Source organism: Panthera leo, chromosome A1 (assembly GCF_018350215.1).
Source record: "Panthera leo isolate Ple1 chromosome A1, P.leo_Ple1_pat1.1, whole genome shotgun sequence".
Classification (NCBI taxonomy): Eukaryota; Metazoa; Chordata; class Mammalia; order Carnivora; family Felidae; genus Panthera; species Panthera leo.
Genome location: NC_056679.1, coordinates 205,227,699 through 205,250,233, shown reverse-complemented (window position 1 = coordinate 205,250,233; position 22,535 = coordinate 205,227,699). Strand labels below are relative to the sequence as shown.

General features: G+C 38.2%; 1 protein-coding gene across 2 annotated transcripts in view; it reads right to left on the bottom strand.

Moving 5' to 3' along the window:
- Positions 1-22,535, bottom strand: part of OXCT1 (3-oxoacid CoA-transferase 1) — a 147,225-nt gene that overhangs the window by 91,985 nt on the left and 32,705 nt on the right. For both annotated transcript variants that reach the window (XM_042950990.1, XM_042950981.1), the window contains exons 6-7: positions 20,739-20,845; positions 17,481-17,541 (exon numbers count right to left, since the gene is read on the bottom strand). In XM_042950990.1, coding sequence (XP_042806924.1) covers positions 17,481-17,541; positions 20,739-20,845 — 168 coding nt within the window. The remainder of the gene's footprint in view (positions 1-17,480; positions 17,542-20,738; positions 20,846-22,535) is intronic.

Below are 22,535 nucleotides of genomic sequence, written 5' to 3'. Positions count from 1 at the left end.
TTCTTTTTCATGGCTAAGTAATATTCCACTGCATGTATGTGTGTGTATACATACGTATAAATATACATATATGTGAAAAACATAAATACATATACATACATACATACACACACATACCACATCCTCTTTATCCACTCATCAATTGATGGGCACTTGGGCTCTTTTCACAGAACTCTTTTCATAGTTTGGTTCTTGTTGATAAGGCTGCTATAAAATAAACATTGGAGTGCGTGTATCCTTTCAAAATCAGTATTTCTGTATCCTTTGGGTAAATACCTAGTAGTGCAATTACTGGATCATAGGGCAGGTCTATTTTTAGAACCTCCATACTGTTTTCCAGAGTGGCTGCAACAATCTGCATTCCCACCAATAGTGTAAGAGGGTTCTCTCTCCACATCTTTGCCAACATCTGTTGTTTCCTATATTGTTAATTTTAGCCATTCTGACGTGAGGTGGGATCTCATCGTGGTTTGGGTATTTCCCTCACGATCAGTGATGTGGAGCATCTTTTCATGTGTCTGTTAGCCATGTGTATCTCTTCTGTAGAAAAGTGTTCATATCTTCTGCCCATTTCTTAACTGGGTTATTTATTTTGGGGGTGCTGAGTTTGGTAAGTTATTTCAAGATTTTGGATATTAACCCTGTATCAAATATGTCATTTGCAAATACCTCCTCCCATTCCATAGGTTGTCTTTTAGTTTTGTTGATTGTTTCCTCCACTGTGCAGAAGCTTTTTATTTTAATGAAGTCCCAATAGTTCATTTTTGCTTTTGTTTCCTTTGCCTCTGGAGACATTAGATCACTAACTTTTAAAGTGATTATTGATATAGTTGGATTAATATCTACCACAGTTGTTACATTTTCTATTTCTTGCCCTTGTTCTTTCTTTTTTCGTGTTCTACTCTTTTTCTGCCTTCTCTGGCTTTAATTAAGCTATCTGATTCCATTTTTTTTTCTCCTTTCTTAGCGTATCAATTATATCCTCTCTTTTTCTAGTGATTGTGCCTGAATTTGTAATATACGTTTACAACTAAGCCAAGTCTTCTTTCAAATAACACTATACCACTTCACAACAGTATAAGTACCTTTTAACAGAGTAGTCCCACCTCTCCGTTCTGTCCCTTGTACATTGCTATCATTTACTTACCCACAAACTATAACTATGGGTCCCATTAGTGTTAGTATTATTGTGAACAAATGATTATCTATTAAGAAAAACAAAAGATCTTATTTTACTTTCACTTATTCCTTCTCTCATATTTTTCCTTCCTTACTATTGACCTAAGTTTCTGACCTGTATCATTTTCCTTCTTCCTGAAGAATTTTTTACAACATTTCTTGCCAGGCAGGTCTATACTGGCAACAATTTCCTCAATTTCTGTTACTCTGAGAAAGTCTTCATTTTTCCTTCACTTTTGAAGGATAATTTCACTGGATACAGAGTTCTGGGTTGGTCACCTTTTGTTTTCAACCCTTTAAGTATTTAACTCCACTCTTTCCTTGCTTGCTTGGTTCTGAAGAGATATCTGATGTAATTCTTATTCTTGCTCCTCTATACAGAGGGTGTTTTACTCCCCTGGCTTCTTTCAAGACTTTGTCTTGGATTTTCTGCAGTTTGAATAGGATATGCCTAGGTGTAATTTTTTTTTGTACTTATGCTGCTTAGTGTTCTCTGAGATTTCTGGATCTGTGGTTTGGGGTCGATCATTAATCTGGGGCAACAGTCATTATTGCTTCAAATATTTCTTCTATTCCTTTCTCTTTTCCTTCTCCATCCAGCAGTCCCACTATACAAGTTACACCTTTTATAACTGACCCGGTTCTTGGATATTCTGTTCTATTTTATTCTTTTTTGTCTATGCATTTTAGTTTTGGAAGTCTCTCTTGACATTTCTTCAAGCTCACTAATTCTTTCCTTGGCTGTATCTACTCTATTAATGAGCCCATCAAAGGTATTTTTCATTTCTGTCACAGTGTTTTTGATTTCCAGCATTTCCTTGTGAGTCTCTCTTAGAGTTTCCATCTCCCAGCTTCATATTACCCATAAGCTCTTGCACACATTGCCCTCTTTTTCCATTAACATTCTTATTAGTCATAATTGTTCTAAGTTCCCATTCTGATAATTCCAACATCTGTACCATATCTGAGGCTGCTTCTAATTGCTTGCTTTCTCTCTTCCAACTGTGTCGTTTGCCTTTTATATGCCTTTAATTTTTGTTGAAAGCCAGACATATTTATAGAGTAAGACAAATTAAAGTAAATAGGCCCTTAATGTGAGGTTTTATGCTCATCTAGCTGGGGTTTAGGCTGTGCTTACTGTTTGCCGTAGCTACAGGTATCAGAGGCTAAATTTTTCTGTGGTGTCCTTGTTTTTGTCTCCTCTGTCGTCTTTGGATTTCCCTAGAGACTTTTTAAATAAGGTGCAAGACAAGATCTCTCAGCTGTGTTTCCCAATTATGATACAGGAACTCTACTGTGTGGTGGTCGTTGTGAAGGTGGGGAGGACAGGGAAGCATCCACAGTTTTATGATTAGGTCTGTCTGCTAGTGAGCCTTCCCCTACCCCACCCACTATCGTGACTTTCACTAGTACTTCTCAGTTTTGTTTTCTCCCCACTTAAGTGAGACAGGAAGAGGAGAGGAGGGCAGGGCTGGATATTCTCCTTCCCCCACCTGAAAGGCTACAGAGCTGGAGTTGGCTATTTCTTTTTCCCCAGGTCAGTTTGGCTCTGGTGAAAAGGTTTCTCTTGAAGGCAGACCCTGTTAAGAAGAAGAGAATGAGAATGCTCTGGGTGTATTTCAAATGGCTACTTTCCCCTCCTCCTGTCAGAAGCGCAAGATTTCTCTCTAATCTTCCTTGAGAGAATCTGGTAGAGATCCTGGCAGTAAAACCCATGAAAGTATGCCCCCCACCTACCCAACATGGGGCCACCCCAAAGTTTTTAACTCTCAAGCTTGCCCACACTGAGCTTCCAGCAATTCACCAATGAGTTTAGGGTTTCCTACTCCAGTGTTGGTTCCCACAGAGATTTCTGCTCCTGGGCTTGTTCTCCAGTATGCTGTGATTCTCTGGATCAGCCTATCTGTCTGCCTAATTTTGGAGGCAATGGTTTCCCTCACAACCTCAATTCCCTGATAGTTCTCTAAGAAGCACTGTTGATTTTCAGTTTGTTCAGCTTTTTCTCATTGTGAGGACAGGCTTGGTGACTTCTAGGCTCCTTAGATGCCAGACCAGAAACTGGAAGTGCCCACAGTCGTCCCTTCTTATCCATGAGGGATATGTTTCAAGACCCCCGGTGAATACCTGAAACTGACAGTAGCACCAAACCATATATACACTATGTTTTTTTCTATACATGCTTACCTATGAAAAAGTTTTATTTATAAATTAGGCATAGTAAGAGATTAATACCAATAATCAAACAGCACTATAACAAAATACTGTAATACAGGTTATGTGAATGTGGTCTGTCTCTTAAAATATCTTAATGTACTGTACTCACCCTTCTAGTGAAATGAATGATGTAGGCATTTTGAAGTAGCATTAGGCTACTACTGACCATCAGAAGGTGGGTCATCCACTTCTAATTTTTTTTTTTTTTTTTTTTTTTAACGTTTATTTATTTTTGAGACAGAGAGAGACACAGCATGAACGGGGGAGGGGCAGAGAGAGAGGGAGACACAGAATCAGAAGCAAGCTCCAGGCTCTGAGCCATCAGCCCAGAGCCCGACGTGGGGCTCGAACTCGTGGACCGCGAGATCGTGACCTGAGCTGAAGTCGGACGCTCAACCGACTGAGCCACCCAGGCGCCCCAATGGGTCATCCACTTCTGAACTACAACTGACTACAGGTAACTGAAACCGTGCAAAGTGAAACCATGGATGGGGGGAGGGGGAACTTCTGTACTCTTTAATCATTGCCAATATTTATTACATAGAGTCCTAAAATTTCTCAGAATCAAACTACTATATAACATGTTTCACCTCATTTTTAATTGGAGAAAAACCATTCTAGCTTCCCAAGTGTGAAGGCTTTCATTTTATAGCTTTTAGGGGGTTATCTTATTTCATAAGCTTTAAGAGGTTAACGTTACTGAATGATTTCTAATTTTGTGTTTATGGACGTATTACCTCTGTCCTACAGCTACATTTAGTTAACTGAAAAATTCAATTTGCTAAATAAAGATCTAAGATTCTGCCAGTACGGAGGTAGTAAATTATAAAAGTGGTAATACTGCAAAGTATAAAGCAAATGCACCTTAAAATACACCTTCTATCCTTTGCTTCTGGTTAAGTATATACGCTCTGGAGGCAGAAAGAAATTTGTTTAGATCTTAACTGTCCCCCTTACTGGCTTTGTCATCATAAAGTCTTTCCCTATCCTCATTTTCTCCCTCTATAAAATAAGGATAATAAAACTTAATTCACTGGATAATTACATTGGGTGACGTAAAGTGCTTTGCACTTAAGTGCATAGTATAAATAGTACTTGCTTCTGGTGTCATTGCTATTTTTATTATTACAAGGCTACAACTCCTTCACCTGCTATTGTCATTGTTGAAAATATTTCAATTATAGAGTCTACTGCACTCTGTGTAGGGCATACTTTAGCTGTATTCATTGTACTTAGACCATTATACTGTCCCTTCTACTTCCTAGGAATAAATTTCTTGAAGAAAAGTTTTCCATTCTATTTTCCTATATCCTTATAAAACCTAGCTCTCATCAATCTACTTGTAAAATGCTATTTTGTACATTAAAAATAGGAACCAACAGGGGCGCCTGGGTGTCTCGTCAGTTAAGCGTCCAACTCTTGGTTTCAACTCAGGTTATGATCTCATAGTTTGTGGGACTGAGCCCCATGGAGGGCTCCATGCCCACAGCACAGAGCCTACTTGGGATTCTCTCCCTCTCTCCCCTGCTCACACACACACACGCACACACACACTCTCTCTCTCTCTCTCTCTCTCTCTCAAAATGAATAAATAAACTTTAAAAAAATATATGAAACAAGAAGAAAAATAAACAAAACCTTTTGGGTAAAAACATAATGCCAAAAGCATTGGGAAAAAAAATCTATTAATAAATCAGCAGCTAAAATACTTTTTATAGCAAGTGTTGATTTATGGAATTGCTTTTAAAATTCTATTTCATACTTCCTGTATTTCTAAAGGTCTAGTTCCACTTCTGAGATGCCAATTCTCAAAATGATGAGGGTTGTAAATTCCTCAAACTGAGAGAAATTTAAATTAGACCAAAACTTCCAAGTTCAACAGCCTTAATCCTGTAGCTTTTTATAGTCAACCTGTATTTGTCTGAGTTTGGTAATGATGAATTTTTCTTCCGAGTTTTGTCTATGCCAGCAGAGCTTTTCCAAAAGTTAAAATGAAATTCTAAACTGAAAAGAACTTTTCACAATACAAGGCAAAACTTGTATCCTTTCCCCCCAATTATTAAAGAAACTAAAATAGCTTCTTTAAATGAATAACACAGCTCCTTTTCACAGGAAAGCACATAAAAGGTACTAGGTTCGTCACATTCCTGTTTAACTTCCCTCCTATGGGATTTGGATTTAATACTCTCTTCGAAGCAATGAAATGTGGACTTAGTTATTCAGTGACAGAACCACTAGTGTCCTAATGTCAAGTTTCAGAAGCTGAGTGGAAGAAGTGACTATATTCTTGGGCATGAGTGGTCCTGGTTTCTTCATGGAATGCACCTCAGAGTAGAAAACCATTACTTTCTAATAGTTCAATCATTCTTGTTTTCTAATCTTTCATGATTTCTCCCAAATTAACCAACTGTTTCAAACCTTTTCATCTAAAAACAAACAAAATAAAGCATACTTTTTTCATGAGTTTGTGAAAATTCAGTAAGGCAGAGCTTTCGTAAGGAAGCAGCGAAAACATACCTGCAGCCTAATTGATTTATATGTAACAGTGTGCTCCATCCTAAGGAATATGGAAAAAATCTACTTTGAACATTTTGTCCCTCTAATGTTTGCAGGCAGTGGTGTGTCCATGGTTGAACATAAATCATCCATGAATATCTGAGTCCCTCTTTATTCATTTTGTTTCTCTTGCTCCCAAAAGAATAACAAATGTTACTTTCATTCAAAAGAAGTCAAGATGGAGAGTCAGCACAAGCAAGTTTCCTCAGGGAACAAACTTCAGTTTTCAACCCAAACCAAAATATCTGAATCTTTTGAACAAAAGTACAACAAGATAAGTAGGTCATTAACTAGTGATCCATTTAAAACATGACAGCTAAGAGAGGTCATCAATATTTGAGCATATGCAACTTAAGCTAATGAAATGACAGATTCATAAGAACCTTCCTTTCTTCAAGGTGTCCATGGTGGGTGTTCCTCTTAAAAAGTCATCATAGTTTTTGAATGAAAGGATCAACATATTTAGATTGACTTTAATGAACCTTAAATATCAGGTAATTTACTGATGATTAAAGTTAACAATATATTTGAAGCATAATTTAGGTTAGTTTTTTTTCGTTAACTCACTAAGATTTTAGAAATTGGGAGTGTTATGGAATTTTCGTTCCCTTGCAACTCAAGAATTTTGGAAGACATGGAAAGGGTAGGGAGGGTGAGCCATGCCAGGGGTCACCCACTGCATAGAGTTCTAAAGCCATCATCCCTGGGTCAATGAGAACAACAGCAGTCATAGGTTTATTAACTAAAGCAGCAGGAGGGATCAAGGTGAGAACATAGCACTTGAGAGCTTTACAAAACATATTCAAATGCCCTGTCCCACTGGTGATCAAAATAGACCCATGAAATGGGCAGACAGGAGATATTATAAAGAAGCTGGGATTCTTTTTTTTTTTTTTTTTTCTTTTTTTAAACGTTTATTTATTATCGAGAGACAGAGCATGAATATGGGAGGGGCAGACAGAGGACGAGACACAGATTTCAAAGCAGGCTCCAGGCTCTGAGCTGTCAGCACAGAGCCCAATGCGGGGCTCGAACTCAGAAATTGCGAGATCATGACCTGAGACAAAATCAGAGGCTTAACCGACTGAGCCACCCAGGCGCCCCAAGAAGCTGGGATTCTAAAGTAATTTGTCCAAGGTCACAATGCTAGTGAGAAACAAAGATACAATTCTTAATCTCAGAGTCTGTTTATAAAAAAAAAAAAAAAAAAAAAAAAAAGATAAAGAAATATAGTGAGACTCCTAAGGGCTTAGTCCCAGGGCTTCTTTCCCTAAATGGTCTTTTCTATTCCATGACTGATTTATCAAATATATGTAGATTATTCCCAACAGTAAAACTCCCTTCCAGAGGATACTCGATACAACATTGCTCGAGTCAGGCTAAGGAGTTAATCTCTGCCTTTGCTCTAACCAGCACACCATATCCAATGCATCAGCAAGTCTGAAAGATTCCTCTTCCAAAATACTGTTTACCTCGATTCTATCAGCCTTCCCCACCTATACTCCACCATCACCTCATGCATGGATCAATGCAACTGTCTCCTTACTGGTCACCCTGTCTCCCTTTATGCCATCGTAAAATCCATTCTACACACAGTACCCAAGCTACAAGCATGACCCTCTCACTTGCACTTAAGTCCAACCTTCTGTAAAATCCCACATATCTACCTACCTACGTTTCCAATTTTACAATTCTTCTTATTGATGAGCATCTCAAAAATAAAGCCTTAGTACTGTTAGGTCTTGCCAGAGGCAGATGGAGCATGCAAAGTCAGGACCAAATCTTCCAAGTGTCCTTTTCATTCAGACCATTCAACTTCCTAGTGATCTACTCCCAGGAACCTACTCATGTCTCAGTTTTCTCATTTGTAACATTATAATAAAACTGCTTCTTCTCCTATGTCACTTGGTGATTAAGAGGATCAAATGGGTTAATATATGTGGAAGTGCTTTGAAAAAGCATTATACAAACAGAAAGGGATATAAAACGCATGCTACTGCAGAAATGGTGCTTAAGTACAGAGTTTAGCTTCTGCTTACAAGAAAGAAGAGTTAAGAAAATCTAGCTAAAATAATTGACTTTTGCCTCTTGTCACTAAAATACATTAGGCTGGTTCCAGCCTTTTCTTTTGCTTCAGAGGACTCGTGCTATACAAGAAAGCACATGGCTTCCTGATTTCCATTACCTTACCAACAAATAAGGAATAACCAGATAAATCTGCTTCTGACTGAAAACAGGAAGTTTAAAAGCCACAGTTCAGAAGGCTGAGAAAATCAGGCTCATCAGGCCCGAAGCCTCCCTGCTCCTCTCCTTCCTCCTCCCTCTCTGCAGGATGCGGAGGGTATAGCTCCAGAGGAGAGCTATAGGGCCCCTCCAAATGACAGGAACACAGAACAACTGCAACTCCAGACCACTTCCACAGCTCCTGGAAACCGCAGCTCCTGCCAGCCAGCAGGAGCTGTACCCGCATGGGAGACATGGCTCAGGTGGCAGAAGTCCTGAGGTACCGACATTCACCTGGCTGTGCATTTGTGTACCCAAGAAACTAGTCCTCAAGTACGAAACAAGTGAAACAGGCAGGAAAAGGCAAGATGCTTCTAATAAAATCAGCCCATCAATTCATGCTAATATTAAAGTCAGATTTACTGACAAAGGCACTGGGATTTTAAAGAAATGGTACCAACTGTGGATGGATACACAAGTTGTTGTATCTGATCTTCCTTTCTTTATGGTTGCTCCCCAAAGGGTCTGCCAAATTGCACATTCATTTCATTACTACACAAATTCTTGTGATTTAATTTTTTATTGATTCTTCTCAAACCACTTGCTATTGTTTCAGTTCTATTTGAGCTCATTGGTCTTTTAAGAAATAACAGACTGACATTTAATATATTTGGACTACAAAAATAGAAATTATACTGTAAATTAAGGGTCTGCAAACTTTTTCTGTGAAGTCCAGTTAATATTTTAGGCTTTGTGGACTCTGTCACATATTCTTTTTTTAAATAGCCCTTTAAAAATATAAAAACATTCTTGGGGCACCTGGCTGGCTCAGCCAATAGAGCATGTGACTCTTGATCTCAGGGTTGTACGCTTGAGCCCCACGATGGGTGCAGAAATTACTTAAAAAATAAATTAAAAAAAAATAAATTAAATAAAAATATAAAAACATTCTTAACTTCATGTGGTACAAAAACAGGCCATGGGCTATAGTTTTGCAATCCTTTTAAATAATTACTGTGAACTAATAGTATATAGAACATATATGGCTACACACAACGTAAATCAGCCTTTCATTTAAAATGAATCATAGCGGTTCCACAGGTTTCCTTTTCCTGAAGCAGGTACTAAACTAGGAATTTTTTATATTAGAGAAGGATGAGGAATATACTCTGATGATTTTTCATGAGGCAAAAAATTCTGCCCAGATAGTTTTTTCTCCCCTCCTTATGTGGTCATGGATAAAAGATGCTCACCAAGAATTAATGAAGCTTCCCTTATAATGTACATACCTTTATAATAAATGTAAAAGCCTAAGTTTATACAGTTGATACACATTGACAAAATGCAAATTTGTGAAGCCTCAAAAATTATAAATAGATACAAACTCAGAAACCTAAAAATAGAATAAAATTCACCAGCCCATCAAAAAAAAAAAAAAAAAGGGAATGTGTTATTAAATGACTTTCAGGATCTCTGCACGGACAATAAAAAACAGCACCTAAATTTTGTAAGGATAATGGCACACAAATGACTTGCTGTAATTGGTACTGCTACCCCACAATGCAGTGAAGTCCATTGTACCCGAGATAATGGAACTCTCTCACATAGCTGCTGCATTGTTACCAAGCAACAAGAAATAAAATGTCAGGATTAGCACTTGATTTAATATATTTTTATCATCAATAAACCATGTTTCTATTCTGCTATTCTTCTGGATGTAAATGGTCATTAGTCTAAGAATTATATTTAGTAATCTATAAGAGTGTGCAAAAAAAAAAAAAAAAGTGAAGTTAACACCAGGCATTCATCAAGTCCATACTTTTGTAATATATACTGTTTCCTTGGTAGAAACAGCAGATATTAATGTAATAGTAATTCTACTACTGAGAAGGTTATTTTGCCAAAATACTCAACTCGTCTTCATTAATACAATTTGTCTTCATTAAATACATCTTCATTAGCATTCGAATATTTTCAAACCAATGTAGCATTTCATGAAAATTCAATGGCCTTTAATAGCCATGAATTATCTTTAAATACTTTAATACTCTGAAATAAGTAAAGTCAATCACTTCAGTTAGTTTAGTGGTGTGAGGAAATTATCTGTCAAAGCACTGTTTATCTGGCTGAATTTGTAGCATAAGAAACTTACAGATACCTCTTTCAGAGTGATTTAGTAATAATTATAAAATGAAATATAAAGCATGAATAAAATCTTGTGACTAAAAACCTGTAAGAAAAAGAAATGTAAATGAAAAGATATAAATTAACAGGTCTAACAACAAAAATCAATGTAAATGATATCCATTGCTTACCACATCCATCCCAAAAGTTAACACGTGGGCAAGTGACTGCATTCTGCCTTAGGATCAAGGGTCACCAGGGTTCATGGGGGGGTTGGAGGAAAGAAGGTATTTGTTCTTTTTGTATTGTATCAAACAGCTCTCTTACCTCCTCTCACCTTTTAAAAAAGAATTTGTGTCGAATGTTCAACTCAACTGGCCCATGTAGATGAAGTAAGGAGGACTGGAATAGTTTCTTGCTGTCCTCATTCTAGTTAACTAACTGAACCAGGGCTTTACCAGGTAAATACTTAAGGGCAGTGAAAAATACTTAGCATATTATGCATCACACAGTGACTATCAAATTTGACATTCTAGCCAAGTTCTCATAAATACCACGTTTCCATAGGTCAATCAGAGAATAGTGTGTGTGAATGAATTGCATACAGGCATGACCAGTAGTTGCCTGGGTATGGATGTGTGTGCTTGAAACTGAATCTGTCTAATGAGGTCTCTTAACTGATTAGAAGTACTTGTCTTATGTGGAGAGAAGTTTTAATTTTTTCTATTTATACCCATGTTTTTTCTTTTTACTATTTTTTGTAAAAATTGTGAGTTTACTGCTTTAGAAGCTGTAATATCATAAGGCATTTGCAATGTCAAGATTAAGAAGAAAAGACACTTAGGAGGAAAGGACTTATGTTTATCCCTGGGGCATTTCTGTGTTCTCTAAAGCAGGAAGGAAGATAACCAGAGTCTCTAAACCACGGATACATTAATTGGCCTGCTTGGTGGAGATTAAATGTTCACAGGATCCATTGAAGTGATTAAGTCATGTCATTAAAATCCACTGTGTTCCCACCTTCTATTGTAAAGTAAAATAACAACCAGTTTGATCACTTCTGCTAAGATAATTCACGGGGTGTTATCAATGCAAAGTTCTGCAAACAGGGCCAGAGAGTCATAAGAGCCAAGAGGTTCCAATCGCAAAATCATCCTCCATTTATCTCAGAGTTTTGTTGTTTTGTTTTGTTTTTTTTTTTGTTTATTTATTTTTGAGACAGGGAGAGACAGAGCATGAACAGGGGAGGGTCAGAGACAGGGAGACACAGAATCTGAAACAGGCTCCAGGCTCTGAGCTGTCAGCACAGAGCCCGACGCGGGGCTCGAACTCACGGACCACGAGATCATGACCTGAGCCGAAGTCAGACGCTTAACCGACTGAGCCACCCAGGCGCCCCCATCTCAGAGTTTTAAGGTCAGATTTAGGCCTAATCATCTCTTGGGGACTATTATGAAACGAACTAAAAATACAAATCCTATTTCACATAGCCTCTGAAGGAGACTGCCGTTGCTCTCAAGAAAGCTGCCCTCACGCAAGGCTCCTTGGGCTGCTTGCCGTCCAGCACTGAACAAGAGAGAGTAGGTCTTCCCTGGTCTTCAAACCCACCAGGAATGTGCTCCCCCTACCGCCTAGACAGCTCCTCCTCACAGGGCTGCCGAGCTGGTGCCCTGACTTCCTGGGGAGTCTCTACTCAGGAGTCAGCTCACTGTGGCCTTTAACTGCCCACCTTCTCTAAAACTTCAGTTTCGTCTCCTGCCGTTTCAGGTTTCTTTTCATGCTTTTTGGTTGTCTTTTCTCCTTAGCGTTTATCAATAGATAGCACACTGCCTGTTTCCCTTGGGTATTGCCTGTCACGTCTGAAGCATCAGAACGTAAGCTCTGTTCACTGCTGTGCTTCCAGAACCTAGAAAAGTGCCTGGCACCCTCGGATTTAGGAACTTTCTTGAACTCTCTTTAGAATGTGGTTGAGGTATAAAATCTGGTGGTTCTTCCCAGATAAGAAAGGAGGAGCAAAGGGGAGATGGGGATGTGGAGGAGGCAAGCATGAGAGTCACTGCCTCTGAGGGACGAGCTCGGGGGTGGGGGGTGGGGGAGGCCTCACTCTACTCTCCTGTTTACTGCTGTATATATGTTCATTGTCCTTCATAATGAACATCAAAAACAAACATTTTTTACTATCCTTTATACTGCAATCGCTCTCTGCCCTTCCTCACCCACCAGTGTGTCTGCTGGGCAGGATGGCAGATGTGCCTCTAATCTTTTCCTCCAGTTAATCTCCTAAGGAGAGATGGCACGTGCCAGCCATTAGGACAGAACGCAGAAGTCACAGTTCCCAAAGCCTGCCTCTGTTGACACAAGTCTTAGGATAGCACTTGGGGAAATAAGTTTCAATATGTCCATACCTTATGACTTAGAACATTTTTTTTTAAAGCAAGGAACTGATAAACACAATATCCCTAGCAACGGTTATGGCCGCAGTGGATGCAGGCAGACGAAAAGGAATATGAGCAATCCGCTAATTCTTACCTTGGGTGGGCTCACAGGTATTCAATTTATTATTATACTTCATAACCCACACAGGCTACACATCTACAATATTTGTACGCATCAAGTATTCTAGAATATAAGCAATTCTTTCATAAGCAAATATAGAAATACGCCATGATGTGAACAAAATAAAAATAATTTTATTCAAGTCGTGATAATAAATATACTATTTTCACTAAAAGCTGAAATGAGCTAAAATAGAAGAGGCCCTGTATAAACCTAACACCAGCCATGGCACAACCCTGACGAAACCAGCTGGGCTATTTTGGTCTCAGGCAGCTTGAAGAGCCTTCGGTGGCTGAGTCAGACGACCTTTTCTGACAGAGCAGGCACGCCAGGCTGCTCGCAGGAGACAAAGGCTTACCAGTCTCCTGAGTGAAGCACTCCAAACGCTCCCCCTGAGTTTTCTATTATAAGCTACTTTTGAAAAAAAATGCAGAGACAGGTCACTTCCAAGAAAAAACGCGGGGTGGTGGGCTAAGCACCGGGGAGACTGGCAGAGGGATCACAGGGAATTGAGGGGACAGCGAGACCCTTCCAAAAGCCAAATGAGTTCCCTCAGGAAGACGCGACAGTCCTCACTTCTCCTATTACACACGCAGAATGTAACACCAAGAGTCATTCCCTGGCTGGTTTTGCACTTAAACGTGTGAAGTTTATCAGGGAAGACGACTTCACCCACTCAAAGAGAAGGAGGTCCAGAAATAACACTGTCTGGGCCCAAAAGAGAAACATCTTTCTGGCATGTGTGCCAATATGTGCACCCACGTGCACTATTTTTCCCAGTAGCTACCCAGTTCCTTACGGGGGTGAGGGGGAGGGACACAGCCAGCATTCACTATATCACAACTTGGTGGTGAAGTATGCAAGTGGTTACAGGTTTTAAGAAATATGAATGCAATATTCATATGGATTGTAGTAAAGGGGAAAATGACCTACTTGGTCACCTCATTGGCTTTATATAACTCACAAGCTTGTGCAGAACACACGTGAAGGGGAAACTTTTCTGAAAAAGAGGACTACTCCCCTTTTAGAGAAAGTAGAAAGAATTCATATTGAGGGCAAATTTGATACTCTCTTTAACTCGAGATAAACACACTGGTTTGCTTCTTCACATAAAATATTTACTGTAAATTAATGAAAGAAGAAACAAACAAACAAAAAGCAAGAAGACCACCCTGCTTCTAAGTCCAAAACACAATTTTGAGCGGTCTAAGGGAACCATCATTAATATTATAGACAGTTATAGTTCTGCCCTCCTTAAAACTCAAGTTACAGGATGGAAACAGGGATAAAGGCTGCAGAGATGCAGCCATGTGGAGCGACACGGGGCTTCGGAAGAGAGGCTCTAACCCAGATGCTGCTGCTGAAGAGTCCTCGATTTCCTCCTCCATAAGAGACAGGACACGAGCTGAGAGCTCTAAGAAATAGCTTCTGACTGTCTGCGAGTACCAGAACAGACATTCAATCACCATATTTAGGGAAATCTGTGAAAAGTTGCAAGGTTCCAAGAGGCTACAAAATAGAATGAACTGAGTCTAAGAGAAAGACTGAATGGACCCCATACAGCTACTGACCACAGGGTGAGGCTTTTCTAAAGCCAGCTGCAAGGTATATGGTAGTGGAGGAAAAAAGGACCATGATCAGAATAACTGGCAAGGAAGAACAGAATAGAGGAAGAAATTAGCCAAAACACTCTGCTCGATTCTAAGAGTTAACATTGAAATGGTCTACTTCCAGAGATTCAGCATCTTTCACAAGTTTGAAAAACCATCCATTTATGACAGTTTGAGAGTATTTCATAAAATAATGCAAAAGAGCAGACACCCTGGAATCAATATCTCTATTGCTCTGTTCTAGCTCCACCTAGCTGTGTGACATCGGGTCACACACTTAACCTGTCTGTGCTTTAAAGTCCTCATCTGTAAAATAAGGATAAAAATGGTTCCTACCTTATAGGACTATCTTGAGGATTACAAAAATAATAACGTAAAGAGTACAGCAGTGACTAATACATAATAAATATTTGATTAACAGTAGCTATTATTGTTGTTAATAACTAGCAGGCAAGAGAAAATATGGGTAATTTATGATCTCTGAGGATTCCTGTTAAATCACTGTTAAATTCCTGTTAAAGCACTTCAGTGACCAGCTTGTAATCACCCATCCCACTATGATCACCATAAAATAAAGTAGGACAGGACTAGAGAAGAATTACAGAATCCTGGAGGTCAGCGCAAGTGAACAGAGTATACAGAACTCTGAGGAGTTGGAGCTGGAGGCTAGGGTACTCACTAGACTCAGAACAATACAAAAATCACAAAATCAAAATGGACTTTTCATATCAGAAAATACCCAATCTACTCACCATCCCCAAGTCCAAATTATTTTCCTCTTTCGAGAACACAGTTCTTCCAATTCAACTTATGAGCATGTGGACTTCTACTATTGAGCATGCCGAGGAGATAGGCTTATAATAATCCCATTATCTACAAGCTGTTTTGCTTAATGAGAAAGAACGAAATACGGCCTTTTGTAGCAACACGGATGGAACTGGAGAGTGTTATGCTAAGTGAAATAAGTCATACAGAGAAGGACAGATTCCATATGTTTTCACTCCTGTGTGGATCCTGAGAAACTTAACAGAAGACCATGGGAGAGGGGAAGGAGAAAAAAATGGTTAGAGAGGGAGGGAGCCAAAACATAAGAGACTCCTAAAAACTGGGAACAAACTGAGGGTTTATGGGGGGTGGGAGGGAGGGGAGGGTGGGTGATGGGTATTGAGGAGGGCACCTGTTGGGATGAGCACTGGGTGTTGTTTGGAAACCAATTTGACAATAAATTTCATATTAAAAATAAATAAATAAAAGCTGTTTTGCTTAGATTCCTAAACTAGAAGGACAAATCAGATTTCATCTTGATCATTATAAATAACCCTGTGCAATAAAACTTTTCACAGATATCTGTGTTGATCAAAACAGTAGTTGCTAGTTATATGCAGCTATCAAAGAGAAAATTAATTTTTATCTTGTTTAATCTTAATTAATTTAAATTTTAAATGCCACATAGGGCTAGTGGCCACCATGTTGGTCATTGCAGGTAGAGTCAATTGGGAGTGGCTGTCTACAGCACCATTATTGAAAAGTATCCCAATGTGAGTCTGAGTCTAGCAGAAATGTGTGCAGTGATAGATCAGAGACGTCTGTTCCCAGGCAAGGGAGGCTAGCCTTTATCGTATTTTCAGGATCAGTTAAAGGATTTTATCTCCCTTTTCCTTATGCCAAAAACAAAACAGAACAAAACCAAAGAAAATCTCTCTTTTCTAATATTTACAGTGATTCTCAGACACTAGAGGGTCATTTTCTGTTCTTAGAAGAAGACTGGCTGAAAAGAACCAGATTATAAAGGAAGAAAAAAAAAAAGAAAAAGAACTTCACCCAGGACAATGTATAATATCTCCTGGTATTCAGAGAAGGAACACTGTTGCAGGAAGTTTTATAGAAATATATAAAATGAATAGAGGGCTAAACTACCAATTATTTTAAGCTATGTTATAATATAGGCTTTTATTCAGTAATATTATGTATCTGTGTCACAGACAGATCATTAAGATGATTCCATAAATAAAAAACCAGATTACACAGAGTCAACCACATTGTCCATTTTAAATGCAGAATATATACTGAAGTCATTGCAAAGAATGACTGGGTTGAAGGTACCACATCCTCCAGAACTTTAAAAATAAAAATAATACACTTCACTTTCCAAGAGATGAACTGAATTCTAACATTTGATTTTTTTAAAAAATACCACCGTACTGATTCCATGAAGTATCATCTTGGCCAAATGTATGCAGAAGTCAAAAGATGCCACATACAACACTACCATCATGAGAAAAACCCAGAACATATATTCTCATTTCCAGATCCCACGATGGGTTCCTATAAAGCTCTCCCAAGGAAAAACTACCTCAAACTTTTGTGAAAATTTGGTTCCAAGGCAATTCTCAAAGCCTCAAGTTAAGAATCATTACAAAGTCTCCTCTCAGGTTCAAATACATGTAAATAAAATGGGTCATTATACCCAACAAAATGGGTGTAAGTACCTATTTCTGTCACAGAGTGTTAACGCTAGCAACGGTCTCCCACACCTTGAGATGTCCAAAGAAGAGTCAGTCAGTTCCTTAATTCAACTGTTCCAAACAGAGCCACGACAAAACAATTATTTGTACTACCCCCTCTTTCTTCCGTAAAGAATTCACAGTATCTAAGATAATGAACTTCTGACACAACTTACTATATTTTTGGGATTCTGTATATAAAAATTCATCTTGCAATTTTACCCAACATGGTCTATTTCACTCAAGTACCAAAGGACTTTTATAAGCTGGTCAGTCTCATAGCTTGATCTCAAAGAGAGCATTCTAGTGAGACCCTAGCTAACCAGAAAGTTGATGTTACAGTAAAATTTCAACTACTATACATTGAAATAGAATTCTTCGATATCCAAAATTTAAAACTTGTCACTGTTTATCCTCTAGAAAACAAATGAACTGCTGTACATTTTCTGAGCTAATACATAACATCAAGTTTAAAAAGTAACCTCTGGAAAGCAGAAAAAACCTCTTCTCTTACCTCCACCACTGTGGTTTCTGCCGCTTTGCACATCGGCAAGTTGAAATTCCTTGCACTTTTCCTGTATTAGGAGTGGGGGAAAGTGGGGAAAGAAGACCAAAAATAAGAAGAGCCTCTCTCAGCTTTCATTATACATTAAAATAATTTCTATAAAATAAAACTCTGTGAATTTTTTTAAAAGAATGTATCAGATTTTCCGTAAGTATTAAAACTATTTTATAAATAAAAACAATTTAATGGCCACTTCATTCAGTTATGTAACTTTTATGGAGTTGAGGAGAAGAGGGACTATTTTTCATGTTCAACATATGATTATACACAGAAAGATAAAATAGATATTAATAAATCTACTCTATTTCAAACTATTTGCCTGAATCTTTTAACTGAGATGCCACTTTGTTTCTATAGTTATGGATTTCACTAAACTTGGTCTTGTTAAAATATTAAGAAAAGTAGCAAGTGCTTTATATGAGAAGGTATAGTAATTATATTCTCTATTAAAGAGAAACTTACTGCTGAATTTAAATGAAACATTCACTGGTAATGTGTGAATCATCTATAAAGATCATTCCGGGGAACCAATTTCTAATGAAATTATTTGAAGTACAACACCCACATCAGACCCTGAGGTGTAAAAACTTCAAGAAAGTGCCAAGTTTGCTGACGGTTTTGCATTCCCAAGTTCTTAACTTAATGCACCACCACTATCCATAAAAAATTTAATGTATTTTTTGTTTCTGAGAAGGTAAGTTGGTAGAAAAACTCATTTCATAAAGGGAAATGAGTTACAGCTCTCTTTTACTAGCTCTTTTAGGCCACCAATGTTTATCTCACTGGGATTCAAGGATAAATATAAACTCAGGCATGTCCCAGAGAGAGAGGTCCTTGGGTACTTCCACAAGTTTCTGTGTTGGATTCCACTAGACGTCCAAACAGCACTGAAAGCTCCAAGAGCAGTGTGGCCGGAGGCAAAGGCATGCAGGGCTGTTCTACCAATGGCCTAGACAGACCTCTTACCAGTTGTCCCACTAAACAAGAGGGTCATCCTGGAAGCCAGTATCCTAAGAATCTAAGTCACGTAACCATTACTGATAGGCGGTCTCATCTCATATCATATCTCAAGAGCCACAGGCATAAATAAATGCTCAGAACAGCCCTTGTGCAGTCTTTAAGATAGTAGAGCCAGGCAGTGAATCACAGGACAAACGCATGGAAATATTTTAAATCATTCATTTCCATTTGCTTCTATACAATTTCATTAATATCTTCTTTAATTTTTTTAAAGTTTATTTGTTTTGAGAGAAAGAGAGAGAGAAAGCACAAGAGAGAGGGGATGAGAGAGGGAGAATCCCAACTAGGCTCTGCACTGACAGCGCATAGGGCCAGAACTCACAAACTCTGAGATCATGACCTGAGGCGAAATCAAGAGTCGGACACTTAACCAACTGAGCCCCCTAGATGCCCCAATTTCATTAATCTTTTTAAAAAAGCAACTAAACTTTGCAAACATTTTACCAAGGTGTCAAATAAGATAGGATGCAAAATGTGTAACTTCCAAAATTAGCTGTAATCAAAAACTGGTTGAATTCAAGAAATCAAATATATGGGAATACAAGCTGGTGCAGCCACTATGGAAAACAGTATGGAAGTTCCTCAAAAAACTAAAAACAGAACTACCCTACAACCCAGCAATTGCACTACTAGGCATTTATGCACGGGACACAGGTGTGCTGTTTTGAAGGGACACATGCATCCCCATGTTTATAGCAGCACTATCCACAATTGCCCAAGTATGGAAAGTATGGAAAGTATGGAAAGTAGCCCAAATGGCCATTGATGGATGAATGGATAAAGAAGATGTGGTATATATATACAATGGAGTATTACTCGACAATCAAAAAGAATGAAATCTTGCCATTTGCAACTATGTGGATGGAACTGGAGGGTATGATGCTAAGAGAAATTAGTCAGAGAAAGACAAATGTCATATGACTTCACTCATATGAGGACTTGAAGAGACAAAACAGATGAACATAAAGGGAAGGGAAACAAAAATAATATAAAAACAGGGAGGGGGACAAAACATAAGAGACTCATAAATATGGAGAACAAACAGCATTACTGGAGGGGTGTTGGGGGGGGGGAGGGTGGGCTAAATGAATAAGGGGCACTAAGGAATCTACTCCTGAAATCATTGTTGCACTATACGCTAACTAATTTGGATGTAAATTTTAAAAAATAAAAAATAAAACAAGTTATAAAAAAAATCAAATATAGTATATCATATAAGGTCTTCAGAAATCAACAAAAATGACATGAGAATGGTCACTGAGAATTTAATTGTGATCACACCAATGCTGCATTTGGTAAAGATAAAAAACCCCTAAAACAGTAAATGACCATATTATATAAAATAAACTATTTCTGTAACCTAACAAGTGAAGTCTTCAAGACCACACATTTTGGAAAATTTGCTTATGTATATTCAAAGGTGGTACAATTTTCAAAATACAACCATATAATGTATAAAGCCAAGATACTAAATACTTGGTATTTAGTATGCTTAGGGTAATCAAAAGATCTTGAAATCTATTAGGCCTGTGGCTTAATATCTGTGGCTACCCAGATAACAAGAATGAAAGTTCAGGATTATCAAGATTAATCAACTTTTCATTAGAACCTACATACGTATTTCCTAGTAGACACCAACAGGACTGGAAAAGAACTGATCTAAATGGTTAGTAGCAGTATCTTTCCAGAATATCAAAATCACATAGGCCCTTTAAGACAATGCATATCAATAACAATATCAAAATTAAATACAATTGTGTGTTTTTGTCACATTTGCTAAGCATGTCTCAACACTGTACCTTTCCTGGCAACTAAACACACATGGAAAAATCGTTTGTATGTAACTATATACAAGGGTATATAGATTCAAATGCCATTCAATGTGGGCACCAGCCAATCAGAACAGATTCCCAGAAGCACACCACATCTCAACAAGAGCAGTTGCCTTGAGCGTGCACACGCACATACATACATATACATATATATATATACACACACACACACACACACACACACACACACACACTGACCTGTGGGTTGGTTTGATTGTAAGCCACTTTTTAAATGAATTTTTAAACACCAAACACACCAAGATATCTATTCTGTAAACGTAATTTAGGAAATGTAAAGTTACTGAAATGCAACTTTGCATTAATTGCATTGTTTTACATAAAACCATCATACTACCTGAAAATCACATTTCCTGCTTGGTCTGCCTTCCAGGCTTTCACCAAAGCAAAATCTCCCGTAATTGCTTCCTCCAAAATAAAATGCTGGCCATTAAACTCCCTCACCTGCAGGAGACAAAGAGGGCACTGTCAGATATTTGCAGAAGTCTTGTTTGGCTGTGGTATGTGCTCTGATAGAAGCAGATAATAAGGATATGAGCCTAGTCAGGGAAGGTTTCTCAGAGGGAGGACAATCTGAACTTGAGGACTCAAGGGTGAGGAGTGGTAGGCAATTAGGATTTGATCAAAGTGGTGGAAGGGGAACTGGGAACAGCATGTGCAGAGACTCAGCAGCAAGAGAGAGCTTAGTAAACTGGAGGACCTGCAAGTTCTATATGCCAAAGGCACAGACTGTGTTAGCACTCATTATTTATGTGCATAAGTTATATACATTGAACATTTCCTCCACCCCAGGAAAAAAAACTATATAAGCCTCATAAAATCGTCAATGTATTTTGTACATAAAATAGTTATAAAAATCCATTCATCTCTAACTAATCTATAACCATCTGTTGAGATATTAATTGGAATTCCTAGAACCTGTAGATGACATTGGAGAACTGACGTGCCACATCTTTCCACCCATGAGTTAAATACACGCCTATATTTTTTGAAATCTTTTACTTGTTTGAATTGCTTGATAATTCTTCCCCCAAAAAAACTTTGTATACGTTTTTTAGGTTTATTCATAGGTACTTCATGGTGTTTTTATGCTACCATGAAAGTTCTATGTTATTCTATTACACCTCCTTTTCTATCGTTACTGTTTAATGGAATGCTATTGACTTCTGTATTGTATTGCCTTTTAATTCTACTACACATGGAAAGGGGAGAGGGAAGAAGCAGCATAAAGTAAAACTATGCCATGGAATTTTGTTCCTTTTTTCTTCTTGGGGGTTTAGCTCTGGGAATTGAAACAAAGAAAAGAAAAAACAACGTCAATGCTGTGCCCCATCCTACACGGGATTGGAGCCATAGGAAGGCAGAACTCCATTCTCGCTCATACTACGCCCTCTAGTGGACAAACTGCATGCATATCACAGAAAACTTCAAGAGAAAGTTCTGTATAGTTACTTTTCTTTATGGTTTAAAGCAGAAATCGCTTCTTAATCAACAGCTTCTTTAAAGGCTTTATCCCACTTTCTGCTAGAAAATATTAATGGATTTAGGGGATCACTGATGGAGGATCTTATTAATATGAAACTTAGATAAGTCATACAAAAGCTATTTATAAACTGCACATCAACATACAGCTTTTTCAAGAGCCCTGTGTATTTCAAAGTCATTACTGTAAACACTAATGATAATAGATGAGAGTATGCTGCATACAGATCTGGAAACCCACATACAGATCTAAATATATGCTAACCCAGGGCAATGTGAAAAAACCGACTTTTTTTGCCCTATTCCAACTATACAATTTCCTGATGGGTCTACAAACCAGCAGTTACTGAGTGCTGACATTCTAAAATTTTAAAACAGGGAAGGGATTGGTTTTGCCACACTATTACACTCACTTGAAAGAGTTCTGTTTGCCCCGATTGCCACTTCCTCTTTTTTCAGCCCTTTCTCAAATCCACTCTGATCAAATTTCTATCATTCCAGAAAAATCCTCCCTTCCAGAAAAATCTTTTTTTTTCTTTTCAAGTTTGTTTGTTTATTTAAGTAATCTTTACACCTAATGTAGGAACTCATGACTCCGAGATCAAGAGTCACATGCTCTTCTGACTAAGCCAGCCAGGCACCCCTAGAAAAA